This window comes from Amphiura filiformis, chromosome 19 (assembly GCF_039555335.1).
Source record: "Amphiura filiformis chromosome 19, Afil_fr2py, whole genome shotgun sequence".
Taxonomy (NCBI): domain Eukaryota; kingdom Metazoa; phylum Echinodermata; class Ophiuroidea; order Amphilepidida; family Amphiuridae; genus Amphiura; species Amphiura filiformis.
Window position 1 is genome coordinate 37346704 of NC_092646.1, and position 13620 is coordinate 37360323.

At 38.3% G+C, this 13620-nt stretch overlaps 2 protein-coding genes across 2 annotated transcripts in view; both read left to right on the forward strand.

Moving 5' to 3' along the window:
- The window catches only part of LOC140141244 (uncharacterized), a 70256-nt gene extending 59488 nt beyond the window's left edge, over nt 1-10768 (forward strand). Inside the window, exon 3 of the transcript XR_011857383.1 lies at nt 10703-10768. The gene's annotated coding sequence lies outside the window, so the exon portion shown is untranslated. The remainder of the gene's footprint in view (nt 1-10702) is intronic.
- On the forward strand, nt 1867-10001 carry LOC140141243 (uncharacterized). The gene is made up of 2 exons (XM_072163049.1): nt 1867-2038; nt 7094-10001. Exon 2 carries the CDS (start codon nt 7099-7101, stop codon nt 8149-8151), a length of 1053 nt encoding a protein of 350 aa, XP_072019150.1. The 5' UTR covers nt 1867-2038; nt 7094-7098; the 3' UTR covers nt 8152-10001.
- Nucleotides 10769-13620: the final 2852 nt, after the last annotated feature.

The following is a 13620-nucleotide window of genomic DNA, read 5'->3' on the forward strand; positions in this document are numbered from 1 at the left end:
GTCCCATACGAGATGAAACACGTCGTTTCCCTTGCTGGTAATGATCTGCTGAGTATTATGTGGAAACCTTAGCCAGCACTGTCTCTAGTTCCTAAGGCGAAGTTGCATGTCTCACAGTGACCCAGCTTACTGAAGATAGTGGTGAGTTGTTTGCTTCTATAGAGGTGCCCGATACTAGTGCAGCATGTGCTTTGGTAGTTTGGTAGAAGAAACAGGGCCACATCCTTATACTGATCTTTGAACCCCAGCTTATATGAATAAGTCACAGCGTCTGCGACAGAGATGATGGCGCCGTAGACCAGGTTGTAGGTGATATAGCCTTTGTCACCCGGATAAAACTTGGCAAAGGTGATCAAGTCATGAATATCATGGTTCTCAAGTCGGACCTTCAGCTTGTCACTTCTGTACTCTGGATTGGGGAAGCCACTTCTTTCAAACTCTTTTCATTGTACAGAAGAGTCAGCGATGTAAGTAACATAACCTCCTTCTGCCCAACAACTCGGTCTTGAATGAAATCAAGGACAACAGTGAATGCCAGCAGATGTGCAGCAGCTTTACGATCATGCTCTGTTTCAATTGTCGCTTTCGCTTCATCACGCAGGTAAGTACTTCCAGTGTACTTCGTGTTGAAAGAATCGCGACAGGAAAAGTGGAAATTCGCCTCTCTTGCAAACAGGTCCTCACCTTGCACCATGCTATGTAGACGATGTAGTCCTAGTTCTAGTGCCCGAGGCTCAATCTGTTTCCAATTAGGCTCCTTAACTGCTCCGTCTTTAATGCTGGGAATTTGATGCATCTCTCAGTCTTTCCAGACACTTTCATTTCCAGTCTTTCACAAAAGATACATTCTGGAGGGAACAGTCGCATGGCAGTTGATAATGGTAATTTACGGTTACGAGAGGATTGTGATGTTGAAGCTTCATTAGTTCCTGCACTACATTTCAAACGATGTTGATTTTCAGAAAAAGAATCATGAGCTTCAATGTGTCTTTTGTCGCGAAAGTCATGTAGCTGAGCCAGCTTGTCAGTGGCAGAGCCCCTTACTTTACTGAGCGGCGTAAAATCTAGATGCTCAATACCACTCACATGTAAAATACAATTTACAGGAGGACGTTTCTGCAGTGAGTCTGACTCAGTACCTTTATCACCCTTGCGTTTTGGCATGATTATCCACCACTTCACTATAACTATGCTACGATTTTTAGTTCACTAACACCAGTTCTGGCTAATAATAAGTTAAGTCATGCACCTAGAAGAGAAAATAGTAAATAAATCAATAACATCAAAATATCCTTCTCAATGTACCAAAAAGAGCTCCTATTATATACAGACGAGTATGCCTCGAAGATAATATTTTAGTAATATTTTGCATTTTAATGTATCCAACATGTTTAAATCATGAAAATAACCCTTTTAATTGATTGCTCATGTCCACATTATCCCGAAAAATGGGGTCATTTGTCTTCCTATGATGTCTAGTTCAAAAGTTATGTCAATTTAATTGAATTTTGTCGGAATCCAAGATGGCCGCCAAATGAACCCCATGGGACATAATATTTTGCATTTTAATGTATCCAACATGTTTAAATCATGAAAATAACCCTTTTAATTGATTGCTCATGTCCACATTATCCCGAAAAATGGCGTCATTTGTCTTCCTATGATGTCTAGTTCAAAAGTTATGTCAATTTAATTGAATTTTGTCGGAATCCAAGATGGCCGCCAAATGAACCCCATGGGACAGTATTTAATTTTGGGAACATCAAAATTCATTTACTAGACACCTTCAGGATTACAAAAATGTAAGTTAGAAAAAAAAAGCACTCGGTGCATGGGAACCCCCTCTGGGGACTACACTAAATGGCATGTACGAGCTGTGTGTAAGTTAAAGCGTGCAAACTGATGATAATTTTATGCCGTCAATTTGTGCAGAGCGAGCACGCATTTCTTTAATCATCTCTCGTTTATTGTCTTTATCAGTCTGACATCAAGATACTGAAGTGTAATACTATCCATCCTCCTGAGGACGATCCGTATTGTAAGTTGTGTCATTATGATTAGAATTCTGTGTTTTTGATTGCAAAGATCTGAGATTTTTATTGCTGACGCAAATTCGGAACCCTTGGCAATTAAGCCGGGAATTTAAGCATGGCAAGAGTGTAGCCCGGGAGTGTAGTCATGATAGTACAACAAGTCATCATTACCGTATTATTTGTAATAAACGCCCTGGGCGTTGCATTTTTAAACGCCCCGGGCGTTGCATTTTTCCAAAACGGGGCGTTTACATGCGTGTGGTTTTTTTTTTGAGGGGGTGCTTTGGGGGGTGCATTCAAGCCCCCTGGGGTAAAAGTAGGGGGCAGCAAAAAAGAAGGGGTGGCAAGAATAATAAATAAAGAGAAAAGGGCGGTACTGAAGGGGCGGCTAGAAGAATTATCAAGGGAAAATGGCAAAAAATTATGGAAAACTAATGAAACTATACCTTTTTGACCATCAATAGGGCAACAGCTCAAGCGGTGGTGGTAATGAATTGGGGGTGCAACACCTGTAAAATATTACTTTAAAGAAAAATTGGTGAATAAATTTTTTGCTCCTGAAATATGAAAAAATAGTAACAAATTTATCAAGGGGTGTAGTAGGCCTACCACCTTAAGCCCCCCGCATAATTCTGAAAGCCCCCTGAGCCCCCCACAGGAAAAGATCCTGGACACGCTGGCGTTTTGTAGGCTCTGATTGCCGATTACATAGACTAGTACAACTGGTAACCACTAAAGCTGGTACTGTGCAGTGCCGGTCTGCGCAATTGCATGGTGCATTGGGTGACATATTGTATTTTCTATGTCATTTGCCCATACGATTATCCACCCAAAAATAAAAATCATTGTATAGATCCCTGTACCTACTACATGTAGCAATGGTGTAGAACTCAATGAAAGTTTGATGGTAATTTTGCAGTAAAAGGTATTCCTTGATTTTGTTTCAACCTTGTGTTTTATTATATTACACACAAAATTTGATGTCCAAATGTCCAGTACGTGGCATGCGCTGCACATTGAAAGTGGGGGGGCAGGTTGTTTGGTTCCCCTGAATGGAGCCTTTCCCCCGAATGACCTACAAAAGCGGGGGGCGGGGGGCGTGGGTTGCGCACGCCACTGTCTCAGTCCCGGTATACTCAAGTTTGGTTTTGGTAGGGGTGTGCTGCTGAGAATTTGAAAGTTGACCCATCAATAATAGGCCTATACCAATTTTTCAAGAAATTTTGACCCATCGATATACAGTACCAAAAGCCTGGGGGCCACTCAGAATTATACTTGTAAGCATCTGCGTGAAAGAAACCGCGGATTTAGGGTGGTTTTGAAAAGCAAAACGAGGATCCATGCGGATCCGTGATTAGGGTCTCAAGACACTATTAGAAGAAGGGGTGTTATTTTAAGAATCCTTACTTACCCTTACAAAAATGCAGGCAAAAAAAATGTGTGCAGAAGCGTGCTGCACGCTTAAATAAGTGTGCAAAAGTGTGCAGAAGCAAGCAAGAGCGTGTTCATGTGTGCAAACTAGCCAAGTGCGTGCAGGCAATGCATGCAAGTATCAATTGCACACATATTTGCACACATAATAAACTGTGCGCTGCACACAACTTGCACATTATTCCCTGCACGCACTTTAAAGTATGCAGTGCACGCATTTGCACACCTAATATTCTCTGCAGCTCCTGCATGCTATATAAGCGTGCAGACCGTGCACCGTGCATGCATGTCCATGCATGTTTTTTTCCAAAAACATGCATGCAGCTCCTGCACACGTGCAGCTCCTGCACACGTGCAGCTCCTGCAAGCGTGCAGCTCCTGCAAGCGTGCAGCTCCTGCAAGCGTGCAGCACCTGCAAGCGTGCAGCTCCTGCACGCATGCATGCAGCTCCTGTAAGCGTGCAGATCGTGCATGCATGTGCATGGGTGTTTTTTTCCAAAAACACGCATGCGCACACTTCAAATGCACATGTGCGACATGTGTGCGCATTCATGCTGCACGCTTGCAAAAAAAGCGTCTCATTTTTGTAGGGTAGGGTAGTTTTTAGGAGAGCATTTTCACTGTACTGTATATATATACAAGGTGTCCCATAAAAAGGTTACATGTAGAAAATGAACCGCATTTTGTGATGGTAAAACAAAACAATGCAATTTTTTCAGATATTATTCATTCATCCTTCTTGTAACTATTTGCTAAGTTTTAATTCTGTATCTTAAAAGCAACTTAACTTATGAGCGTAAGATGACAGGGGTGTCAAGAGTGGTTAACCATCAAAATATCCACAACGCATGTTGAACACAATCACACCTTTCTTTTGTAATTTTTTCTTTCTCACTTTTTATGTTTCTCTTATTTTTCATTGTTAAACATATTGAAAATTAAATATTGTACACTGAAAATAAATCAGTTTTAGAGCTTCTTGACTCTTGGTTGTAACAAATAAAGGAAGATGGTCATTAGAGAAGAACATGGTGAAAGCAGCCTGTCATCAACATAGTGAAATGAATAACAATTATTTTGCATTTAGGCCTTGCTTGGATTTTGTTGACTTGAAATCGCTGTTGTTTGATTTTACATTTCTGACTGAACTCTTGAAATAAAACTGAACAAGTTATATTCTTTGTTTATCAGATTAAAATACTGCATCTGCCATGCTATGGATGTGCCTACTTAAGTGCCCCGCCAAATGCACGGTGGCTGTGACGATGATACATTGAACCTTGTGTTGCATTATGTCACGTAAATAGCTTGGTCAGGAATGTCTGAAATACGGGCTAAGTACGTAGGTTGTGAACTTGACATTCACAGTGGTACTAGTAGAGGGTACATAGATTATGTCATGAAAAGGATATTTATATTTGTTAACATTAACCTAGATTATTTTTAAAAATCTACATGTAACCTTTTTTTGGGACACCCGGTATATATGTATTGTTACACCAAAAGTAGGCGAGCAATAAAAAGCTCTCCTAGGCTTTATTTGAGGGGAGTGGTGGGGAGCAATTGCTCTAGCTCTCCTCAAACGGCAAAGCCTGCCTGTTTGGTGGTTTCCAAGTGATTTTACAATTCAGATTTTAAAAAATTTGGAGCTGACTTAAACAGCGACAGGAATAGCCAATCATCATCACTGAATGACACTCATATACCAACACATGCAATCAGAACTTGATTTACTGGGTGCACACTAGCTGCAGTATGTGGCCCTCACAGACTTAGCGAGCGTGTAGCGCGAGAATCCGAGCACGTAGCACGAGGCATTCAACCAAAGCGCTTTAGCGACGCAACCTCTCTGGATAGTATAAAAGCAACAGAGCCCGAAAGTAGTGCTAGGTGCGCACATGCATAGATGCATGCAGATTTCAGGTGCATGTAGCTTTCAAAACTTAAATGTAGAACAAAAAGTTGGTCAATTTTAGCAACTGAACCTACCAAATATTATGTGTTCCAATTTATGTTTAAATGATATTTTGTCTCCTTTTTGTAAGACATAGTATAAAGAACTTAATCAAGTCTGAGTTTATTTTTAGTTGTGCATGTAACATTTACTTTGTGCATGTAAAATGTTCATTCTACATGCTCTGGTGCATGTAAATTTTATTTTGTAAATCGACCACTGCAGGCAATGTCTATCTTTGTTCAGGGCAAATTTCAAACCAATTCCTTGCTAAGGGTGTTTTTATAATGTCTCTCCTTGTTTAGGGGCAAATTTCAAACCAATTCCTCAGTTAAGATGTTTTCATTTGAGGGCTAGTTTGACAAATTTTCTACATCCTCGCTTAGGGTTATTTTTGAAAGTCAATTCACTTGTATGCTTACAACTATTATACATGAGTGCCCCCCTGAACAAAAGTAAAATTGTCGGCTGAATTTATTAACCCAAATTGTCTTAGTTTTTATAAATTTTTTCAAATTTGTTTTGGAAATTTCATAAATTTTGGCTAGAGGGAGGCAAAGTTGGGCTATTTTCTGAAAAAAGAATTGAGAAAATTATGAAAAGGACCCATCCACATACCAAAATTGACCTAGAAACTGCTACCCATGTTTGCAGCTCGTCCCCATATGGTAATTTTATTTGTACTCATATTGGGGGTCACCAGGTCTGATTGGAGGGGCACAAGCCAGTTTGGCAATTTTCCTATGGGATTTTCTAAAATTTCAGATCGATTAGGGGACCCCATAATTAACAGAGGGCCTTAGATCCGCCTCAAATCGCATTAACGCTTGAATGTGCCGATCATACGCAGTTGGACTTTCAAATCCGCTGCCAACAAGGCATTTTTTAATGCACCTTTACTCTGGAACAATTTACCGTCCTCTGTGCGAAGTGCTCAAACAGTCTCTGCCTTTAAAAAAAAAGGCCTTAAAACTCACCTGTTTCCACAAACATAATTTTGCTTGCTTCATTTTTCTTTTGTTTTTCAATTGTTTCTTGTATATATTTTGCATATGTTTTGGTTTTTCACGCTGTGATCTTTTGAAATGGCATGTAAAAAAAGCTCTCATGTACATGTATGTAATGAAACCTGGTTTTATGAAAATCCAGAAAGTGCCGATTGATGATTTTTGAAAAATTAAAGCCGTCATTACAGTCAGTGGCATAGGTCATCATATTGGGGGGGGGGGGACCAGGTCTGATTTGAGGGGCACAAGCCGTTTTAGGATCTTCTAAAGATCGATTGGGGAAGGGGCTGTACCACTAAAAAAATATTGTCACATGTTCCTATGTAATAGCATGGTAATATTCGTATTGCGCAGACTTGGATGTCGACCTTTTCCCATGATACATCACGATTACATCGCAAACCGCTGGCGGCGCCCTTATTGTGAATAGCAAGAATTATAAAATATAATGTCTGATTTACACAACTCAATTTTATATTGGCATTTCTTCAAACCCATTTTTCTCGAAAAGTTTTTTTATCCGTGGTGACCCACCTTACACCTCTATGAAATGAAGCTGGCGCATTGTCTCACACAAATTGTATGAGGATATCCAAGGATCTTTTCAATTTAATTGATCAAAAAAGTATGACACAAATCTAAACATTTTCAACACATTTGTTTTTCAGATACAATGGCTTCAAAAACTACACAAAAGTTTAACTTATCTGGACCGAAACAACATCGGTTTTTCGATGCAGGAGCAGCAGGAGAAAGGCCTCACAAATGCAGCTACATGTACTGCAACAAAACTTTCACTCAGTTAAGACATAAGCGACATGAATTGATCCATACAGGAGAAAAACCTCACAAATGTAGCTACTGCAACAAATCTTTCACTCGGTTAGGAACCAAGAAGCAACATAAATTGACTCATACAGGAGAAAAACCTCACAAATGCAGCTACTGCAACAAAACTTTCACTCAGTTAGGAGACAAGAAGCAACATGAATTGATTCATACAGGAGAAAAGCCTCACAAATGCAGCTACTGCAACAAAACTTTCACTCGGTTAGGAACCAAGAAGCAACATAAATTGACTCATACAGGAGAAAAACCTCACAAATGCAGCTACTGCAACAAAACTTTCACTCAGTTAGGAGACAAGAAGCAACATGAATTGATTCATACAGGAGAAAGACCTCACAAATGCAGCTACTGCAACAAAACTTTCACTCGGTTAGGACACAAGAAGCGACATGAATTGATTCATACAGGAGAAAAACCTCACAAATGCAGCTACTGCAACAAACCTTTCACTCGGTTAGAAACCAAGAAGGAACATGAATTGATCCATACAGGAGAAAAACCTCACAAATGCAGCTACTGCAACAAACTTTTCACTCGGTTAGGACACAAGAAGCGACATGAATTGATTCATACAGGAGAAAAACCTCACAAATGCAGCTACTGCAACAAACCTTTCACTTGGTTAGAAACCAAGAAGGAACATGAATTGATCCATACAGGAGAAAAACCTCACAAATGCAGCTACTGCAACAAACTTTTCACTCTTTTAGGAGACAAGAAGCGACATGAATTGATTCATACAGGAGAAAAACCTCACAAATGCAGCTACTGCAACAAACCTTTCACTTGGTTAGAAACCAAGAAGGAACATGAATTGATCCATACAGGAGAAAAACCTCACAAATGCAGCTACTGCAACAAACTTTTCACTCTTTAGGAGACAAGAAGCGACATGAATTGATTCATACAGGAGAAAAACCTCACAAATGCAGCTTCTGCAACAAAACTTTCACTCTTTTAGGAGACAAGAAGCGACATGAATTGATTCATACAGGAGAAAAACCTCACAAATGTAGCTACTGCAACAAAACTTTCACTGTTTTAGGAGACAAGAAGCGACATGAATTGATCCACACAGGAGAAAAACCTCACAAATGTAGCTACTGCAACAAATCTTTCACTCGGTTAGGAACCAAGAAGCAACATGAGTTGACTCATACAGGAGAAAAACCTCACAAATGTAGCTACTGCAACAAGTCTTTCACTCGGTTAGGAGCCAAGAAGCGACATGAATTGATTCATGCAGGAGAAAAACCTCACAAATGCAGCTTCTGCAACAAAACATTCACTCTTTTAGGAGCCAAGAAGCGGCATGAATTGATTCATACAGGAGAAAAACCTCACAAATGCAGCTACTGCAACAAAACTTTCACTCTTTTAGGAGACAAGAAGCGACATGAATTGATCCACACAGGAGAAAAACCTTACAAATGTAGCTTCTGCAACAAATCTTTCACTCAGTTAGGAACCAAGAAGCAACATGAGTTGACTCATACAGGAGAAAAACCTCACAAATGTAGCTACTGCAACAAAACTTTCACTCTGTTAGATACAAAGAAGCAACATGAATTGATCCATACAGGAGAAAAACCTCACAAATGTAACAACTCCAACACAACTCTCACTCGGTTAGGAGCCAAGAAGCGACATGAATTGATTCATGCAGGAGAAAAACCTCACAACCTAGCTACTGCAACAAATCTTTCACTCTGTTAGTGTTAGGAGACAAGAAGCGACATGAATTGATTCATACAGGAGAAAAACCTCACAAATGTAGCTACTGCAACAAAACTTTCACTCAGTTAGGAAACAAGAAGCAACATGAATTGACTCATACAGGAGAAAATCTCACAAATGCAACAAAACTTTCACTCTGCTAGAACATAAGGCGCGACATGAATTGATCCATGCAAGAGAAAAGCCTCACAAATGCAGCTTCTGCAACAAATCTTTCACTCGGTTAGGAGCCAAGCAACATGAATTGATCCATACAGGAGAAAAACCTCACAAATGTAGCTACTGCGACAAAACTTTCACTCGGTTAGGAGCCAAGAAGCAACATGAATTAATTCATACAGGAGAAAAACCTCACAAATGCAGCTACTGCAACAAACCTTTCACTCGGTTAGGAGCCAAGCAACATGAATTGATCCATACAGGAGAAAAACCTCACAAATGTAGCTACTGCGACAAAACTTTCACTCGGTTAGGAGCCAAGAAGCAACATGAATTAATTCATACAGGAGAAAAACCTCACAAATGTAGCTACTGCAACAAATCTTTCACTCAGTTAGGACATAAGAAGCAACATGAATTGACTCATACAGGAGAAAAACCTCACAAATGCAAAACAGAACAATATTTTATTTATTAAAAACAATGTGGCTCTGATCTGGGTGGTCAATTGGCTACCCAGGACATGGCTCTGACTTGGGTGGAGAATTGGTTACATACTGTGAGCTCTGACTTGGGTAGTCAATTGGTTACCCAGAGTATGTGATCTGATCTGGGTAGTAAATTGGCTACCCAGAACATGGCTCTGATCTAGGTTATCAATTGGCTGCCCAGGGTATGACTCTGACTTGGGTAGTCAATTGGTTACCCAGGGTATGTGATCTGAGCTGGGTTTGTAGTTGGTTAAGGTGCAGCTCTGACTTGGTTAGCCAATTGGTCATCCAGGGTAAATGTATGATCTAATCTGGGTGGTCAATTGGCTACCCAGAAGTTAAAGGCCCATTCAGTGATTTGCTCATCCGGACGATCGTAAAAATCATCAAAATTCAGATTTTGGTACCTTTGTAATTGGCATAGATGTGCTAACATAGCCTGCTAGTGGTTCGGTCGAAAGCCGTGTATTTTAGACAAAATAAAGCATTTGCATGATTCTGGACTTTTGATACTGACAGTACAAAAGTCCGACTCGAGATCGAAAAGAAGCTCACTCTCCACGTACCAACACGCTGCTATGTATTGTTTCTACTACTTATTACATCAGTAGCTACTATTTTAAACAAAATACACAATTTTAACAGCTTTTAACTGTTTTTCATATTTGAATTGACCGTTAGTTTGCCTCGGTGACCTTTAATTGCTGATTTTGTTTCCTACTACAAAAATTAAGCGTCTGTTTTAAATCAATTTAGACTCTACTTCCCCCGTGTTAGAAACACTGGACTAGGAAGTTTTTCCAGTCGATTGGTGGCGCACTGTACGAAAATCTCGATTTTCTCGAGTCGATCCGAGTTGAAGTAGAAAACCTTTCTAAAACTTCTGTTTTTAGACTAATTTGTCGATGTATTCAGGGGAAAAGTGGTTTAATGAAATTCTGTAGACTTATTCTTTATTTCTAAGCAACTCTGACAAATTTCCATTTTTTTAATGTTCCTGTGAAATCACTGAAAGGGCCTTTAAACGTGGCTCTGATTTAGGTGGTCAGTTGGTTACCCATGATGTGGCTCTGACTTGGGTGGTCAATTGGTTACCCAGTATACCTCAGTCGGGAACACAGGTGGACAATGTCTCCTTAACTTAAGCCCATGAGAACTACCTGCTGATTGGCCAAAAAGAAGTTTAAATTATCAATTGGCACAATCAACAACATTGTTAGCATAATTTACTATGCAAAAAAAAAAAAAAAAAAAAAAAATTGGGGCGTAATTATTTGCAAAGCTCCATTCTAATTGGTGATTAAAGTAAATATATCATATAATTGACCAATCGGAGGCACTATTAGATCGGCAGGTAGTGCTCAGGGGGTTAACCTACATTTGACAATGCAAAAACATGGTTTGTAAAGGAAGTTTCAGGATTAATGGTATTAACCAAACCAAATACTTTGTATATACGTTTCTAAGTATCATTTGTAATTATTTTGTAGTTGTAGTTAATAAATAACTAAGTAATGAAAAGTGATTGGGGTTTTGTTGGTTTTGTGATGTAATATTAGGCTGTTAATTCTAAGATGTTCTTGTTTGTTAATTAAACAGTATTTGAACATATAAAAACTAATTATTTTCTGGCTGTCTCATTATTTGTCGAAGATTGTTATGACATAAAAATTCATTTACACGTTTCAATCATGTGCATGGTTTAAGCAAAGATACAAGTTTCTTCATCTCAAATTTTTAAAATATAATCTTGTTTTTTTATTTTTCCAACTCTAAATTAAGCATGCAAGCCTAAGCAGTCAAAAAGGATTTAGTAAAATTAATAATAAATTATTAAAATATTTATTTTTCTTGACATGTATGATGCATGATGCAAGGAAAGTTCAAATAAGAAAAAAACCCACTCACCATAGGCATAGATCGGGTGGTGTATTTTGCCGGGGTATTTTGCCAGGGGATGGTCCATATAATTATCCCCCAATGTTGATGGTTGTTTGTGGGTTTCTGACCAAATTAACATCATATTTGGCCATTTTAGCCCACAAAGTGCAAATTTTTTCGCGCTAATTTATTCCACTTGTGCACCAGATTTCAACAATTTAGCTTTAAAATAGCAAAATGTTTCATGCGCTTCACGCTCATTTGTTCCATAAACTTATTCTGGAGTCAAAAGGTGCTGGATTTAGTATACTTCGAGAAATTTTATCCAACTTCATCCCCCCCCCCCCAAATGTCAAAATGAAATCTACGTCTCTGATGCTCACACACATAGAAAAGAAGTATATTTGGTATGTTTTGTATTATTTTGTGATGAAAACATCACTTTATAAATTGATATTTTATGTTTTTGATTATTTTGTGGATAAAAAAAATAAAAACATTTTCATCACTTTGAAAATGTTTGATTTGTATTTTTATTATTTTGTGGGAAAAAAGTTTTTTTTATCACTTTGAATCTAATCTTTTTCTCTAATTTTGTGAAAAAAGTAATTTGCTATCTACTGCAGATAACAAGTGCATGTGTAATTTTCTATCTACTGCAGATAGCAAGTTTTTATATGTAATTTGCTATCTACTGCAGATAGCAAGTTTTCTTGCAATTAAGACAGTCATAACAAAAAACCTTTGAGGATACTATTTTACTGTTTCAAGGCAAGAACTTTATTTTCTTGGTACTGAAATGGTACAATAACATTATACTATAAAAGTGAGTTTATTAAAGCAAAGATACTCAATACATGTATTGAGTATCTTTGACTTTGATCAAAGGCACTTTAATATACATGTATATATTCATGTACAATGCATCTGCTATTGAAACAAAAGTACACATTATCAATGCCGGGGTGGTCTTCAAATTTTTTTGCACACAAACTTTCGGATGCTGGCAGCTGACTTCCCCTATATCTGCTTTTTACTGTTCTTGCAAAAAGCAAGAAAATTTGCCCAAATTAGGCCCTTTTAACGACACTTTTGCTCATTATTATGTTTTGATTAATCCAAGTGTGTGAAAATATTGGATCCAATGCATAATAGTGATAAAATTGGATGCTTTACGCCCAATATTTATTGGTCTCGATACAAGTTGTAAAATATTGGACTCGACTACGTTTTGTCCAATATTTTAAAAGTCATAGCTCGACCAATAAATGTGGGCCCAATCGATCCACTTTTATATCAAATGCGCATAACCCACCCTTCGATATACCAAAATAGCTGATAAGGTACCCGAACAGTGGCACATATGCCCCTGTACACTTTCAACCCAGTACTATTTTGAAACAGTCATGGTTGCACATGCAGGTACTTCTTTTGAAAGTCCTAAACAAGGTATAGCAGTCATTGATAGGATATGCAGCTTATAGAACACGGATTACCTCTATCAGAAATTTCTGTACCAAATATTTTGCTTACTGTAAAAGTGGAAATTTTTGCACGATTAAATTTTTGCGCTTTGCCGATTTCTAATTGTTTCACTTGTTTTTAAATTTGTGATTGACTAAGTTTCCTTACAATGACCCATACACAAAAAGAATATATTCCTGTGTTGTTATTTTTGCGGTAGAAGTTCGGAACGCAAAAAGCGCAAAAATAAATGTAGTGTGAAAATAACCACTTTTACCATGTTTACAGTAACTGCTGCACCAAAATCTTCAACAAGCATACACTAGGATCCACAACATGCTCATCTATCAGGGCACAGTTCTTTAACCCCAGTACATTTGTACATTCATTGAATGACCTTTAAAGATTTGGGTACAAAAATTCATACTCTGCAACTTGAGATCAAATTTTGAACTATGATTGTTTAATTGAGGTTATTGAACTATGCCATTGGGATGAGGCCATTGTGGCCCATATAATAGTGATATGTAAATTTGATCGTAATATCATCACACTTATTCCACACAGATGTGTGCTCACAAAGTTCTGAATTTTGATGAATTTTATTATGTTCT